Source organism: Rhea americana, unplaced genomic scaffold (assembly GCF_003343005.1).
Source record: "Rhea americana isolate MKP2758 unplaced genomic scaffold, rheAme1 scaffold_49, whole genome shotgun sequence".
NCBI classification, from domain to species: domain Eukaryota; kingdom Metazoa; phylum Chordata; class Aves; order Rheiformes; family Rheidae; genus Rhea; species Rhea americana.
Genome location: NW_028186634.1, coordinates 1547416 through 1565008, shown reverse-complemented (window position 1 = coordinate 1565008; position 17593 = coordinate 1547416). Strand labels below are relative to the sequence as shown.

At 36.7% G+C, this 17593-nt stretch overlaps 1 protein-coding gene and 1 long non-coding RNA gene across 5 annotated transcripts in view; one reads left to right on the top strand and one right to left on the bottom strand.

Moving 5' to 3' along the window:
* Positions 1-14: 14 nt before the first annotated feature.
* Positions 15-17593, bottom strand: part of PIK3C2A (phosphatidylinositol-4-phosphate 3-kinase catalytic subunit type 2 alpha) — a 75448-nt gene continuing 57869 nt past the window's right edge. For all 3 annotated transcript variants that reach the window (XM_085317139.1, XM_085317138.1, XM_085317140.1), the window contains exons 19-33: positions 17221-17401; positions 16563-16667; positions 15457-15549; positions 14551-14680; positions 12987-13123; positions 12248-12417; positions 10915-11071; positions 10389-10498; positions 9377-9584; positions 7417-7541; positions 6888-7005; positions 6715-6796; positions 4091-4200; positions 3694-3819; positions 15-3129 (exon numbers count right to left, since the gene is read on the bottom strand). In XM_085317139.1, the coding sequence (XP_085173265.1) occupies positions 2947-3129; positions 3694-3819; positions 4091-4200; positions 6715-6796; positions 6888-7005; positions 7417-7541; positions 9377-9584; positions 10389-10498; positions 10915-11071; positions 12248-12417; positions 12987-13123; positions 14551-14680; positions 15457-15549; positions 16563-16667; positions 17221-17401 (2035 nt within the window). In that variant the 3' untranslated portion in view covers positions 15-2946. The remainder of the gene's footprint in view (positions 3130-3693; positions 3820-4090; positions 4201-6714; positions 6797-6887; positions 7006-7416; positions 7542-9376; positions 9585-10388; positions 10499-10914; positions 11072-12247; positions 12418-12986; positions 13124-14550; positions 14681-15456; positions 15550-16562; positions 16668-17220; positions 17402-17593) is intronic.
* Positions 186-12804, top strand: LOC146588889 (uncharacterized). Of its 2 annotated transcripts, none has more exons than XR_014897317.1 (3): positions 186-272; positions 8881-8989; positions 12555-12804. It is a non-coding gene; the product is annotated as an uncharacterized LOC146588889 (long non-coding RNA). The 2 variants fall into 2 exon arrangements; XR_014897316.1 differs by lacking the exon at positions 12555-12804 and adding an exon at positions 9411-11611.

The window sequence follows — 17593 nt, the reverse complement described above, 5'->3', positions numbered from 1 at the left end:
ACAACAGCACGATCTTGTTCTTTAATGACAGAATAGTGTTTAATGTACTTACAGGACAGTTACGGAGTCACGTTTACAGTACAGGGGCCTTACGGAACACCTTTAGTAACCCGCCATTCGTTAGAGCAGTTGGTTCGATGGAGACACGGAGAAGGGCGGCCCAGGGGCGCCCCCCCCGCAGCGCCCCCGCCTCTCGGGGAGGGCTGCAGCCCCCGGGACGGGCCGGGGGGAAGCGGGCCCTGTCAGAGCCGAGCAGCAGCACYCTCCCTAAGGCAAGTACTGAGATTTCTACACAGCCTTGTTTATTTTTAAAAATAGAGAACTTTTTATCAAAGATCACATGCTTCCAGATACAGGTACCTGTAAGCTCATAAAAAGGCAGTAATAAAAATTTCAGTGCAAAGTTGTAGGTTAGGTTTAATAAAAATTTAGGAGCAAGCAGTTATTCTCACATAGCAAAACAAAGGCTAGAGAGACAAGTGGATTTCTGGCTGCAAGTCACATGTTGAATAAAAGTTTTTTTTAAACAAGATAGAAGAAGCTGTTAAGCTGCATTTTCAAACAAATTAGTGTACTGGCAGCTTCCATCTCAGGTTTGTATCTTCCTCTTTCCCATCCATTTTTTTTCTTTTTGTATGTAATACATTAAAAGTTTATTGCAACACAATCATTTTTTTTTCTTAATTGATTGAAAACAGTGCAAAGAGGTGCAAGCTTGCTGCTCTTCCTCTAMTTTTGAGGAGAGGCCAAGGCAGATCCCATACACAAAATGAAAACCGTGACCACAAAAAGCTTTAGCCAGTGAGTATTTTGCAAAAGGAATAGAAAGGCACAAAATGAGTTTAAGTTAAGACGACTGTTAAATCAGAAGTCAGGACAAGTGCTAACAATTATACAGTACTATACATTTTCTTACCAGAGTCCAGACAACTGTTAAAACCGCAAATCATTTTTAAAATGATTTTAGTTTTTTTATTCGTATTTTGTGCTGTAAGACACTGTGCTTCAATAGCTAACTGCAAAAAGGCAGTACATATTGCTTTAATTTTATTTCACAATGGAACGTTTCACAAAAACAGTAGTCTACTTTCCTGTGTTTAAGTGACTTGCAATTCTGATGATGGAATGGAGTAAGTCTCAAAAGCATCAAGTGAGCAGGAAATATATCTAGTTAGTCATATAGTATATTATTTACATGCTATATACTAAATGAAAAATATGCAGAAGATAGCTCATAGAACTGAGATTTTGGGTACTATTAACACCCATTAGTAGTAACCCAGTTTCTAACATTCAAGATATTCTTAGCTCTTTAATTACAATCACACCTAAGAAATTGGACCGTGAATATTTTAGGCACCAAGAGATTCAAGTTTACTTCTCTCTTCTGTATTAAAGGGAGACTGGTCAGTAGCAGGAGGAGGAAACTGGATTATGAAAAAGCTTTTTAGTGTGGGGCAAAAAGCCTTTCCTGTACTGTATCATTGTTCATCGTTCCATATTTTACTTTAAATTTCATTCCAGTGATCGTGCTGATAGTCTGTCACCCTTTCTCAAAACATGTTTTAAATCTAGCACTAAACAGAAGTGTGCAATTCTAGATAGAATATGCCCATATTAAAAACTGAGTAAGCTGAATAACAAGGCTATTCTTGTAGTGCAGGACACCCACTTAAGTAACCAGTGGTATTAATGGGAGAGTAGTTAACATTTGTACTCCATTGTCACAATACATTTCAAATTTAATGCTGCTTAAGTGAGAAACAGTGTTACTGTGAACTGTAAAACAAACAAGTGACCAAGTTCCTCTCCCATAGCTCTGTTAATGCAACTCATTCCTGACCTGCAGTTTATTCAGGAGTTGCACTTTTTTTTTTTTTTTTTTTTTTTTTTTTTTTTTTTTTTTTNCTGGAGGCCATCACTGACCTGGAGGGTGCACAAAAATAATTTAGGTGTGATACCAGTTTGGATTTTGTGTTTGAATTTGTTCCACAATTACTCACTGCAGTATTTAAGTCCTAAAAATTTAAAAACATGGTTTCAAAATATCAAAAGCAGTACACATTCAGCCAGTCTTCATTCACTTTCGCAGATAATGGGTAGATGGAGAACAAGGAATTCACCTAAGTTACACTGATTATGAAGATCAGTTTAAGTGATATTATTTGGAAATAACATTTCTCTGAAAGAGACTTCCAGTAGGATCTGCAAGTTATTGAATGTGAGAATGTTTCCCCTTTTAAAGGAGATGAAAGAGTTAACATATACATATATAAATACTAGAAATGAGGTACAAGAGAAGCATTTGAGTTATAAGGCACCATTATTTACAACTTCCATTATTGGCACTCACTCCAATAACTGTTAAAGAAGCATGAATCTGGGATCAAATGCAATGCCAAGGAACTTTTCCAGCCCTTCAACTTTCATTTCTACAGGTGTGAAACCACCAATACTTTACCCATTGCTGCTTCTGTGATGCCTAGTTAATAGTGGGAATGTAATCTTGAAAAATACCACATTTTCTTTGATATTCTCCAGCATCATGCCATAGTGATGGATGACATAACACAGGGAACAGAAAAATTATAAAGCAAAAATCCACTACATCCACAGGCCTAAGTTTGTGATTAAGTTGTGGTGGTTTAACCAACCAGCATGGTCAGATTGTTAATTTGACTCTTTCATGGGTGGTTTAAAAACCCTTCCTTTACCTGTAGGTATTAAAAAACATTTACATTAATGCTTTGATAACATTGCATAAGTATAAACCAGCAATGGTTTTCTAGCAATCCTCCAAATTAGGCTACATGAAGGTTGGTCCAACGTATCTTTTGAAATGCAGTCTCTCTTATTTTAAAATGTACAAGTTATTTTCAAGTAAGATGATGCACAAAGCACAGGTGAATGCAATTGGTCTGTTCTTACTCAGGTGTGAAAAGGAGTTCACAGATAGGGTACAGCAGTTAGTTGATACCAATTAACAGTCTCCTTGCTTAAGTTAAAGTCCTTTAGTGAGAGTGTAATTCCACCCAAGAAAAAGTTCTCACGTAATGATTCTGCACTGAGCACACTTAACTGAAGTTCTCTCTGTTTCAGTGTCTCCATGCTGTATCCACTGTATACAAGCTAGAAAGTAAAAAGTTAAAATTTTTTTGTTATCCAAGTAAAGTTGCACAGATTACCCTTTTTCTGACTGCCTAGCCACTGAGAAACTTAAGCATTGGTTTTCAATTGCATGTTATACCCATTCAGTAAGTCTGCTTTTCAGAGGCTAGGCTGAAGCATGTGCTTGTTATTTGATACTCTGAATGTTAACTGTTTAAAAGGGACAGAATTTTTAGTAGGGAAGTACTGTTTACATGACAAGAATTTTGAAATTATTCTTCTCTCCATTAATTCAGAACAACTGGGAAGATACTGTAATCCACACTAGCCAATTTATGAATGCAGGGGAAGGAGGAGGAGACTGGGGAAAGGAAAAAACAATAAAAAATATACTTTAAGATTCCTCTTCCTTCTCCCTATCACTCCTCTTAAAGTCAGTCTGAGATATTTTTGCCTGAAGTTTTTGAAACACAAGTATATTCTCCCTTCATATAAAGATTTTTTTAGACAAATTTTTATTATACTTTTATAATACAAAACTATATCAGACCATAGGGAGTTGTTACATATTAAAATTTCACTTGCCATTTCATTGAAAGTTGGATTTCTCGTCTTCCGGGAGATTTTGGTTTTGCGTTTGGATGTTTTGTGTGTATCTGGAAGTAAGTATGTTTTCACATAGGGATTTGGATCAGCACCATCTTCTGTAACCTACAGTGAAAAAACATGACAAATTAAAAAACTAAATCAGTGCACATCCATTTGATGGTCTTCTTTCAAATTCTTAGTTATTACCACCAAGCTAACCAAATTCAGCAGCTGATTAAATTAATTAAATTTAATTAAATAAATAAAATTAAAAAAATAATAATTAAAGTTGGAAAAAATAAATTTGGAGGAAGAGAGATATTTCCATCATTACTGCATCAAAGTAAAAGTCACACACAAAGTTTTTGGCACTGAGCTCAGTACCTCAACTCACCAGATCTTTGATGTGCATCACCATGATAAATAGAGTGCTATTTCTATATGATATGGATAGCTTCACTTCTCCTCCCACTTTGCCTGAAGTAGGACTTGATGGATTTGCATCTGGAAAAACAACCCCCCCCCAAAAAAAAATCCTTAAACCTACAATGATTTCGCCATGATATTTGCATTCTGTAAGTTTTCATCAGTATTACATTGACTACTTGTATAGAGGGGAAAAAATGGCAAGGCTTAGATCAAGTTCCTTTGTTTCTAATTTTATTTCTAATGCATTCTCCCAAGATGGCAAAGTTTCAGTACCAACTTGGAAAAAGTAAAAGCCTTAGTAATTTTTCAAGCTATAAGGAAACCTAAGTGATTACAAATAGGGTCCTATAGGGAAAGGGGCTGGATGGTCCCAGAAAGCTGGTTGATTTTCCAGAGTCACCTCCTACAAGCTCAAGAACAGTCCATCCCATTGATCAGAAAGTCAAGCAGAGGTTGCAGGAGACCTGCACAGATGAACAAGGAGCTCCTTGTGAAACTCAAACATAAAAAGGAAGTATACAGAAGGTGGAAGTAGTGACAGGTAACATGGGAGGAACATAGGGACTTTGTCCAAGCATGCAGGGAKGGGCCTAGGAAGGCCAAAACCCATCTGAAGTTCAATCTGAAGGGATATCAAGGACAACAAGAAGGACTAAGTACAACAGTAACAAAGGAAAGACGAGCGGAAATGCAGGCCTGTTGCTGAAGTGGACAGAGGCCCTGGTGACAAAGGACACAGAAAAGCCTAAGGTACTGAATGCCTCCTCTGACTCAGTCTTTACCAGTAAGACCAGCCCTCAGGATCCCAGGCCCCAGAGACTTGGGGGAAAGTTTGGAGAGAGGAAAATCCTCCTTTGGTGGAAGAGGATCAGGTTAGGGAATACTTCAGCAAAACAGACATACTCAAGTCCGCAGCCCTGATGGGATGCACCCACAAGTGCTGAGGAAGCTGGCCAATGTCACTGCTGGCCACACTCATCCTTGAAAGGTCATAGAGATCAAGAGCAGTGCCTGAGGACTGGAAGAAAACAAATGTCTCTCCAGTCTTCACCCTCAGTCCCTGAAAAGGTGATGTAGTAGCTCATCCTGGACACCACTTCCAGGCGCATGAAGGACTAGAAGGTGATCAGAAGTGGTCAGCATGGATTCACAAAGGGAAAAAAAAAMCATGCTTAACCAACATCAGATCCTTTTCTAGGGTGCAATGGCTGACTGGGTAGATGAGGGGAGAGCAGTGAATGTAGTCCGCTTTGACTTCAGCAAGGCTTTTGACACTGTGTCCCATAATGCCCTCCTAAGTAAGATGAGGAAGTACAGGCTAAATGAGCCAGCAGTGAGTTGGATTGAGAACTGGCTGAAAGGCAGAGCTCAGAGGGTTGTGATCAGTGGCACAAAGTCTAGCTGGCAGCCCGTGGCTAGCTGTGCACCCCTCMAYTGGYCAAYACTGGGTCCAATCCTGATTCACCTATTCATCAGTGACCTGGATGAAGCGACTAAGTAAACCCTCTGCAAGTTTGCTGATGAAGCAAAACTAGGAGGAATGGCTGATAAGTGGAGGGTTGTGCTGCCATTCAGAGGGACCTGGACAGGCTGGAGAAATGGGCAGAGAGGAACCTCATGAGGTTCAACAAGGGCAAGTGCAGAGTCCTGCACACGAGGAGAAATAACCCCATACACAAGTACAGGCTGTGGGCTGWCCTGCTAGAAGGCAGCTCTGTGGAGAAGGACCCAGGAGTCCTRGTGGACAAGTTGACTATGAGCCAGCAATGTGCCCTTGTGGCCCGGAACGCCAATGGTGTCCTGGGGTGCTTTAAGAAGAGTATTGCCAGCAGGTCAAATGAGCTGATCTGCCCCCTCTATTCACCCCTGGTGAGGCCACATCTAAGTACTGTGTACAGTACTCCAATATAAGAGAGAGATGGAGCTGCTGGAGCAAGTTCAGCAAAGAGCTACTAAGATGATGAAGGGACTGGAGCATTTCTCATACGAGGAAGGGCTGAGAGCACTGGGACTGTTCAGCCTGGAGAAGTTAAGATTGAGGGTGGATCTTATCAATGTGTATAAGGATCCGAAGAGAGGATGTACAGAGGATAGGGCCAGACTTTTCAGTGGTGTACAGTGATGGGATGAGAGGCAACGGGCACAAACTGCAGCAGCAGAAGTTCCATCTTCACCTAAGGAAAAACTTTTACTGTGAGGGTAACAGAGCACTGGAACAGGTTGCACAGTGAGACTGTGGATTCTCCATCCTTGGAGATATTAAAAAGCCATTTGGACACAGTCCTGGGCAGCCTGCTCTAGGTGATGCTGCTTAAGCAGAGGGATGGACTAGGTGATTCTCCAAAGGTCCTTTCTAACCTCAACCATTCTGTGACACTGTTGCTTTTTTATTCTTTTTAAATTTTTATGTTTTTATCTCCTTGAAGCTGTATGCAGATAGCTATTTAGAGAAATACAGATGCAAAGTTTTCAGTGAGTAAAAGCAGTTAAAGATTTTTTTTTTATTTTTTCTTTTTAAAATAACATTACAAAGGTGTTATACTMCAGTCATCCATTTTATAGACGCTAACTCCCCAAAATGTTACTTACCTGTAGCTCTGGCTATTCCATCTATTCCTTCCACTTTGTCATCACGAAGTAAAGGATGGAAAAAAGTATAAACAAGATCGCACTAAATTTGGAAGAAAGGTTACATGTTAGCTTGACTGTTAACAAGCACTAAAATTTGAAAGCTTTCATTGGATTTGCTTATTGGAACTCACTTCTGCCACCTCTGAAGAACTGTTCATCAGACTCTGTATATAGCTGTTGAGCTCTACTTTTCTTTTAGCTGCTACATCTTTTATATGGGTTCTTCCCAGAACCATCTTATTAGGAAAGCTACAAGGAAAGAACAGTATTTACTTTTCTGTTAACTTTTCTGAAGTAAGTATATTTAGATTTCATTGCAATTTCTATCCAGAAATGCTGACATCCATTTCTGTTGTCAGTCACATATGGAATCACAGCACAATAACAAGCAATGTCATTATAGAAAAGTAAGGAAACGTTTGTAGGTAATTGTTGTAAATGATACCACATTCTAAAACTAAAGACACTGAGTTGCTCCTCTGGTGCTTCTCCTTAAAGCAATGCACTTTTCCCCTTCACATCCTAATTGCTAACTATGAGGACTAGTCTGGCCCTCAGCAGTTTTGTCTCCTCCTCATTTCACACAATGTCTTCCATCACCCAGCTTGAGTCACTTTTGCTGCTTTGATTATAATACTTATTACTGAGTTAGAAACATACCCCGGTAACTTCCAGAGAGGAAAGAGAATACCAAGTTTGTTATGGAGCTCCTGGAACTCATCAAATGTCCGGAAGACAAATGTTGGTTCAATYTGTCCTTCTCTTAGAATTCTCACTACATAGATCTGTCAAAAACACAGAAAAGATACTAATATTAGCAATATTATAGGAACTGACTTAATTCATTTTTTTAACAGTTAAGTCTTTCTTCTGTGTGATCCTTCTGTAGCATACATTTCCCAGTAACAATATTTGCATTTCATAGTAAAATTATTGTTACAAGCAACCCTACTATGGTACAAAGTAACACAAATGATCTTCCTATACTGTAGATCCGTATCTGTCAACAGGATAAATGTAGTTAAGGCTAAGCTGTCAGTATTTTCCCTTTGAAGCTTGAGTAGAGGTTCATACTTGATATCAGGTTTACAATATTTTAATACATCAGTGCAGGATGACATCTAGACATGCATCTGTATGGCTAGAACTCCAATGAAACTTTTCAGGTCCAGACTGTAGGGCAAACTAATGCCTAATTTTCTCAGTCTAATTCTCTCAAGATTCTAAAGGATTCTACTTTTAAAGTGATAATTTGGTGAGTAGACACAGATATACTGCATATACAAAAATTAATTTGAGAAAAGACTGGGAATACATTTCCCAGGATGCATTCATCCATGTTACTATGAAAGGGAAAAYAAAGTTGAGACACCACACAGAAAATTATGTTCAGTGGGCTCACGTGGGTAGATGAGTTAAGTGTGTATTTACAAAGAAGTATGCAACTAGGAAGAGGCTTAAGACCTAGACAGCAGAAAATTATATCATCTTACAGATTCCTGAAAGATAAAAGCCAGCTTTGACTTAGACCAGGAATGGTCAMGTACGCTTGCAATAAAGTGCCAGAACCAAAGAAAAAGCTTTTTGCTTGATTATTGAGCTTCATTCTACCTTACCTAGCTGCTGTTTGTCAGATTTAAGTCATTCACAGAAAATGCAGCTGGGAAAGAGATGTGCATTATCAGAAGTCAATACATCTCACTTAAAAATCTGAGGAAATTTTAACTTGAGCTGACTATTCTAGACCAGCAAACAGCAATATAGAAGTGAAAAGTCTGGAAATCAGATAATTTCACATCTGCATAGGTATAAGAATTTCAGTACAACTCTTCAAGCACAACCCAGACCTATCAAAATCCTGTAGGGAGAGTCTAATGTTTGCTGCCTCTAGCAAGACTGACTAGGAGAGTAGGTGCATTAATACAGGAAAAGATGCTTCTACTCAGGAGGATCAAATACAACACTTAATGGAAGGTCCCAAGAAAGAAAATGTTTGATTTATGACTATTCAGAAAGGAGCCACTGCACAGAAGAATGCTACATAAGAATTCAAACATGACTCAAATCTCAATTTTTTGCATCTTCTCGGTCAATACTTCCTGTACACTTTCTGCTTCCTTCTAGATCCTTTTCAAGAAGTGCCTTCATTCTGAAGAATATGCCTGGATGCTGAACATATCAGTCTGTACTCTAGTGCTGTTCTTCAGGAAGGAAGGAAGCAGATCCATTCCCAGTAAGATCCTGGTTTAGACTATGGAGTCTTGTTTTTATTTTCAAGTGATCCACAGTGAGGCTTAACTTTGGGTATCAACATTGGTGTGGGTGTCTAGGCTACCATTACAGTCAACACAGTCCATGTACTCAAGAAAACTCTTCAGCTCATCCTAAAACTGACATCAGTGGTTAATATCTATGGCTGTATTTAATAAATCTCTGACAGTAAAGGGTACCGAGGTGCCTCCCTCACAGATACCTAACTTAAGGCTAAGCAAAGCAAGTCCTAGCCCTGGACTAATTCTCTATGACTAGGTACTGAACTCAGGGCAAAAAGAAGAATGTGTCTTCTTGGAAGAAAATGCACAGTATTTTTGCTGAATGGAAGCAGGTACCACATACTTACATAATGTTTATCTGGATTATACCTCTTCTGATAGGTAAACACAGATACTTGTTTGATTCGTCCATCTTGTTTGAGAGAGTATGTTTTAGCAGAAAATGAGAGGATGGGTTCATCATTAGAAGGCAGACCTGAGAAACGCAGCTGAGCCAAGTTGTGAATGAAGAAATTAAACTTTGTGGCAACACTTCCCAGACTGGATTCAATCAACCTACAAAAGGAAAAAGAAAAATTCAAGCACTAGAACACATGTCAGAACGCGTAACTATTCTGTCAGTGAATCAGATTTTTAGGTCTTTAAGAAAAATAAAAAGCAAGTCTTTAGTGATGGAGAAACATTGACTATTTAACTAAAATTAATTAACGGGCTCTATAAGCAGTATCACACCAATGTTTAATAGAAGATTCAGTACCCAAATTTTGGAATGAGTTTTTGTTTAAGTGAAGGCTTTCCAAAGTTAGTAAAAAAGTGTATGGATACTCATGCAGTTTCCCCCCACATATCTGTAACAGTACAATAACACATTTTATGACATACAGCAACAACCCTGTTAGACTATGTATACCCACCCACTTGCTGTATTTGATTGTCTCCCTTTCCTTTCCAATGYACAGACTGCAGCATGCAAAACTTTTGAAAGAGAGAATTTCTTTGCACTGCATGCATTACAAAGATCCCATTATAAACAATGCTGTTAAGCCATTTAAGATGTGTTCAAAATGCAAGTCTCAAGCAGCAGAACAGAATCATCTACTTTCAGTATTTCAAACAACTTTTCGTATGAGATTGCTCTTAAAGGCAGTTAAGTATTTTAGCATAAGCATTACTCTTGAAATTGATCTTATTTACTTAGTTCACTGTATAATCATAAAATATTAATCAGTTGTCCGATGCAACTATTCAACCTCTACAGATATGTTTGTGAACATCCCCGGTATATTTTATCACAGCAAAACCCACCCATTTAAAGGATGATACAGTTGATTTTTTTTTACTCTTTCACTTATCTAATACCTTGTAAAGAAAATTGTAGCTTCTGCATCTGTTGTTTGGGGCTGGAGAGCATCCTGGACATACTTCAAGTCTTGAACTCCACTTAGTTCTGGTAACCCTGAAGAAAGCATCTATAGGAAATAGAAGTTATAACTCTGATGTTACTAGTGTCATTTTACTTGGAAATAGTTAAAATCCTTAAGCCTCAAATTGATTTAAGCCTTGACTAAATTGCTAAACACTACCAGCAGCAGCCAGTAATTGGTAGTTACTACCATCATCATTTCTGCTAAGTTAGTTAAAAGTAGTCAACAAAAAGGCTTTGCAGTATAAGTTGTCCTATCTTCTTAGTTATCTTTCTGGTAACAACTAGGTAGTAGCAAGAATTTTTAAAAGATCCAAATAAACTTTCCTCAAAAGTGCATTTAATATTTCTGGCTTTTAACAGCATGTATTAAAAGCTTCTGCAGCATAAAAAGCATACACCTTAATTCAAGTCTATATCATAGATCTATCAAGTTTCAACTTAATTTAATAAAATGATTACCAGTGAAAGCAGGTTAAGGAAGAGGTTTGCATGTTTTCTTATTAAGTTGTAAGCTTGACAACAGAGATCCACAAACAACTGAAAGCGAATCGTGGGTTTTTCACCACCATTAATGACATAAGCCATATCTGACGTTAGCACAAAAGGAGCCCGATCCCTGTTTCAAAACACAGAATTTGTATGTTAATGATATTGTCTATTCACTTCATGTCATTCACCCCAGTGCCCCCCACCATGATATCAAATAATCTGTTAACAGCATTTTACTTTTAGTGGCTGCATTCAGCTGGTTTTACATTTTGTAGGCTGGATTCAGCTGCTTAGTGCTACCTTCAAATCCCCCAAARTACCCAAGATATTTGCATGATATTGGACCTACAGGAAATCTCCTACAGCATGGAGGCCAAATTACCCTAGAATGCCTTAAATGATACCAGACATCTGTGTTTATGCAAATATATCCCATCCGTCACCTCCAGAAGCCACAGCAAACAAACAAGTGCAATGAATGTACCAAATATACATGTAACAAGAGTAATGAGTACCTAGCTAAAATGCAATTTCTCTATCCTGGATATAGATCATCTTCCCCTACTCACAGGGAGAAGAAATACAAAACTTGCTGCTTACTCATTTTACATTTGTTATTGTTTTATGAGCCATTTTCCATTTTTTTTAATAAAGCATGCAGATGACAGTTTCTGGCACTCGGTTTCTCATTCATTGATAAAGTTTACATAACCAACATGCAATGCATAACTGCATTGCATAATTGTAGCTACACTACAATTTTAACCATTAACCCTTGATAAGTATGACCCAGTTCTGACTTAGTGGTAAGGGGGGGGGGGAAGCCATACCCCCACACACCAACACTTSTCATATGTCAAAATACTTGGGTTTCCTAACTATTGAAAGAAAAATCCCCCCCAGATTTACAAAGCTTGTTTAACCCTGAAAGTTAAGGAATGCTTTTCTTCCTAAAGAAAAGCACAAAAATGCACGCAGTTTAGAAGCATCACAGTTAAGCGATGTTTAGGTAATACAATATCTAAGTTTATTTGAAACCAATACCAATGCTCTTTGACTTAAAACAGTTCCAGAGTTAAGAATATGGAAACAGAAAGATGTAACTACCAGACTTCAAAGAGCTAGAGCCTTTTCAAAAATAATTCAAAACAAGTGAAGTTGGAATGGATTTAGGAAACCACATGGTTAAATTGAGAAATACTGGTTTCACACCAAGAATAGCACTTAATAGGAATTTAAATRTTAATAAGCATTACGAAAAATAGACTCGAAATCTCTACAATATTTAACTACAATAAAATACCTTTTAAAGCTACCAAACATTTGTGCATGACCCAAAAATTTTCCAAAGTCAATGTGAAACATATGCCCTGTGTTTCGAAGCATTATGTTATCATTGTGGCGGTCACAAATTCCCAATACATATGTAGCTACACAGCATCCTGCACAAGAATAAATGAAGTTTTCTGAAGCCTGAGAGGAAAAAAAAAAAAAAAAGAGTGAATTGAGACTATGTATCACAGGAAAAACTCATGCATTCACAGTTCAATCTTGACAAGGGTACAACTTTGATTCAGACTGCTTTTCAAAACTCTGCTTTTCTTTTAAAGGTGTGAGAAAATAGGAGATGAAGACAAATCATAGAAGACAGACAGAAGAAATAAGCAGAGGAAAGGATACAGGACATTTATTTCCCAGTGTGCTGTATCCAAAAGAAAATGTTTTATGTCTAGGATTGGATGTACTGGCATGGAAGAGGGCCACTGCTCCTAAACCACAAAAAAGAGCAAAAGCCATTCCTCCCTGTATTAAATTTTTCTATATCCAATAAAAACCCCAGAAATGAATCTTGAGAATTCATCTAACAGACTACTTTGTGGTTGTGCAAAGAATTTTCATTTACTCTTTCTGAAGTGTTGGAAGAGAGAATTAAAGTTTCCTAAAGATGTAAGAAGAACTGGAGTAAGAATTGCATTCTTTCATAAAATGGTATTTATCCCTTTTAAGGGCTCTTCAACAAGAATAACATTGAGAAGAGTTACCTTTTCATATTCCTCCTCTGTAGGATTATACTTTCGCAACCATTCTGCCAGAGGTTTGTCTTTAAAAGAACCTGTCACTCCATATTCCACTTGAATTTTCCTAAGCGTATCTGAAGCAGGTACAAGCTCCACCATGCCTTATGTAAAATATAAAGTGTATTTACCATCCCTTTCAATTCAAATGTTAATTACACTATATTTTGACTATATGATTAAAGTTGTCATGAAAATAATAGATTCTATAACTTAAAACCAACCTCTTTCAAAATGCCGGTAGCTGTAAAAATAATTCTATTAGCCTACTAAGCATTCCAGACTGTATTACGAAGTAGGACATAAACACATAACAGAACCAAATTAAGCTTACTTTACTGCAATCTGTTAGTTGCTAGAATGCATATATAAAATCATAATTTGACTCAAAGCATTAAAAAAAATGCTTTGGGTGTAATTAATAGCTATAAAATATTCTGATACCAACATTCCTCATGCACAAATAATGAACTAAGCAAGCTGGTAGCTTTAACTGCTGTAATGTCAGAGATCAGACTGTTGCTCTATAAATACTTGCAGCAGCAGCAAAGTAACATGCTATATAATCAAATCACAGTTTAAAGTAGGAAGAAATGCTACTTGTTCCTCTAAAAAGCAAGTTTTACATAAATTGACTCTTTTCTGTTAGTTTTGCCAACTTAAATATGTGAAAAAGTTGGAAACTTAAGGTTTTCATCATGCTATTCTGTCCAAAGAAATATTGAAGTTTTTGTAATCCCTTTAACGTATTTCATAACAAAGTTCTCAAATGATTTGAGACACAAAATAGTTACATTTACGTAAAATGACTTTCATTCTTAGTAGCATTGAGGATTTAGTATTGAGGATTTTCAGCTGATGCTTCCATCATCTCAATTCCACTTTCATTTCTGTATCTTGTGTTTTCTATTCACTAACTCTAGACAATTAGCAACAGCTAGCAAATAGCACATTCAAGGGGAGTTGTGGAATTTGCACTCAATTCAGACCCTAATGTTCTCTGGCTTAGTTTTAAACCTAAAAGACCGCCTCATATTTCCAAGGAACTTTTTGCAGCAATAATTTCTATCATTAACATTTTTTGTTCTTTTTGCATGTTTCAGCAGATCAATATTTCTTTCTGACTCAATTGCAGCAAAGTATTTTAAAATTTCAATTTTCATTTGAATACTTTCTGAAAGTTATTTGTTATGAAAGAACCAGGATTGCTATGCCACAATTGGCACAATTATTTTCTTGTTGTGCAATAAAGGCACCAAGAGGGAAACCTGGTATCATTACATTGACTCTTTTGTACCACTATTCTTAGATAGCAGACTTTTTAAGAATATTAGAATTCAAATGCGGAAATACATTTCAATGCAACTCAGTACTCAGGAAATTCAGGATAATTCAAGTCTGATATTTAGCCTTTGTTTCCTGATCCTGTCTCTAAGCAGAAATCAGCAGGGTTTTACTATGAAGAGTGACAAGATTCAACAAAACTGAGATGGGGAGCAAAGATGATAACAGGTAGCATCTGGTTTCACACCTTGATCTTTTCCAGTTGAGAGACACTTGAAGATAACCATCCGTAGATCCAATCCCTCCTGCAGCCAGATCTTATCCATAATCTTAATCATTTGTAAAGCCAGCATATCTTGTCGCAGGTCTTCTCCAACCTTAAATGAAAAAAGTTAGARATGTAATATGTTTTCAACAAAACTRAAGTTACTAGATTTTATTTGCTTTGCATTTCTAGAAAGGGTTACAGTATACTACTTATTTCCTCATAGCTACACAGCTAATGGAGTAAGTGATAGGCTGCAATTAAGGTTTCACATGCAGCGTACCTATTTTTCAAATTTTACAATATGTTCAGGCATCAGTTAACTTCTGAAATTTTAATGTTTATAGGAATCTTAAGAAAACATAATTCTGCTTTTTTGTTTGTTTGCTTTGTGTTGTATTTTTAATTCTAATGCCTTCACTCAGAGAAGAGGTAACAGAATGGCCATTTGAGGGGAAACTGTACTTGTCCTTAAGAAAGATTATTAATTCCTGGTACTAGCAGTTTTCCTATGCAACTTTGAAAAAGTCACAGACATTTTAGATAGATGTATATATCATCTGGAAAAATACATACTTTCCTGCCTAATAAGGAARTCATAAGGGTACATTCAAGATTCCAAAATATTTTGATTACATGGTGCCGAGTCAATGCTAAAGTAAAAGTTCCCAGTCTGTTACCAAAAAAAAAAAAAAAGGCTGTTTAATGAAAACTAGCTGCTTTAAGCCCTTTATTCTTTTCATAACTGTTTATCTGTTAAGACAGTTTCTAGATACAGAGGAAAAAGTTTGGAAAATAACAGTCTCTTGATCTGCGTTGAAGTTAAGCTCTATTTTATTCATATCAATTATCATTCAACAATTTCTCCAATACACATGAAAAGCCTACCTTAAACATCACATTGATTTCTTCTCCCAGAGGGTCTGCGTTTATCAGTRCAACTTTCAGCGGTACTGCATTGGAGCTGAAGAATGAACATGCCTAAAAGTAGAYTGAATGTTAATTCTTAGAAAAGAAAAAAGCTAAAACAAACAAAGACCATCTGTTCCCATTAGCACATAAGGCAAGACAATCACAGTGTGCATATTCAGGTTTCTTAATCTTCTGATTTAATTATTGTACAGTCATTTAATTTTTGTACAGAAGACTACTGCAACATGGTGATATTTTATATATTTTTGAAGTAAAGAGTGAACGGGGATAAATATTTTATCAGCATCTTTTTAAAATCTGAGAGTATGGAAAAAAATGGAGGTTTGCACCTTTGGTAATATTTTCTCATTTATCTGCTTGCAAGTATGCACATATGATTTAACAGTTATGGTAAAGAAGGAAAGCAAAAGGAACTATGTCCCTAGATAGGACTAAATCCAGTGTTCAAAGAGTTTTAATTTCCTAATTGTGCACAATGGTATTATCAAACCTGTGGATGAGCAAATATTGTCAAACCTTGCAGAGTTACGGAAAGAAGGATTTATCTTCTTCTCCTGCATTATCACCTGCTGGACCTTCATAAAAAAATAAAACTATCATCTGCCTCCCTTGTTTTTGTGCATCTCTTGGACACGATCAGTAACAGGGAGCTTCACTGATTTCACAACATTTACTCATTATTTAAAAGTTACAGCCTTGTTCACTTCTCTCTTGTGATTACTAATGCAGTCAGACTTACTTTCTTCCATGTGCTCTGAATATTTCTCTACTTTACTATAACCAGGATTAYCGCTTTCAAAGGAGACAGAATTTGAAGAAATGTCAACTTTCTACAGGTTTGTCTTAAACAAGTACTTTCATTGGTTGTACATGATTACTTGTATAAGTTGTCATTTCTCAGCTAATTTTACTGCCTCATTCAACCAGCATTTTTAATTCAAATCTTCCTCAATTAGTGTAAACAGCTTTCAAGCACCTCCACTGATTTCTCCAGCCTGTAAAAACTTTGCCTATGCGTAATTTTTACAAAAAAAGATTCTGAAACTCTGGACATGCCATACCTTAATATTTAACTCTTTTGCCACAAGGCTAGGATTGAGAGGCAAACGGCATTTGTTCTTCAAGAAGAAGGACTGAACACATTCCATACCATTTTGCAAGACAGCCTGCAGACAAAAAGATAAAGATTTTTTTTAAATAACAAAGAAACTTGATTTTTTTAACTGGAGTATGCACAGAAAAGTTTTGGACAAAGTTATCCTTCAGCAGCGCAAAATCATTATCTGAATCCTCAATGTCAACGGAATGCCAAGAAGATTTACAACAGYTGTGTTAGCTATCCAAAATACATAAACACTAATATCACACAATTTTTTTTGACTGACCCAGATGACACCATCTAACCCCCTTGAACTGTAAGCTGTTACCAATATATAAATAAATACCTGTTCTTTTGTACAATGGGATCAATCTTCAGCATCAAGGAGTTTAAATCTGATTCTAGCTTGACTTTATTGATTTTGTATATTGACTATTGGAAACTGATTTTAAATCATCAGCTTGTTAAAAACACACAACAGTTTCACAGGTCTTCCTAGGTATTTTATATAACATTCTATTGAACTTATACTAAAGATTTGATTTACTGGATTGTTTTGAGGGTATACTTGGGCTAATCTTCCTAAAAAAAAAAAAAAAAAAAAAAAAGATTATACACACCTGTCTAGCAGATCCACTTGTTTGCTTTACTTTTTCTGCTACCATTCCAAAAAGCTGTACCAGCCTGGTTTGCTTCTCCAGCTCTTCCCTCAAGCCTTTTCCACAGACTGAAAGAAAGGCTCCAAGAATTTGCTCGTATCTTACACCAAACTTTGCATCATATAGTGTATCCTTAAGAAGCCTGAAATAAAGTTTAAGTTACTTTTTCCCCTAAAGAAAATACTGTAAACAATAAGATTATTAAAGTATTTAAAATAACTATTACTACATACATTTGAAATTCCTGATTTACAGGATACAAAATGAAAGTTTTTGCTGTGTAGAGGCACTATCTGTTTCTTCATGAAAAACAGCATTTATATTTTGTTTACTA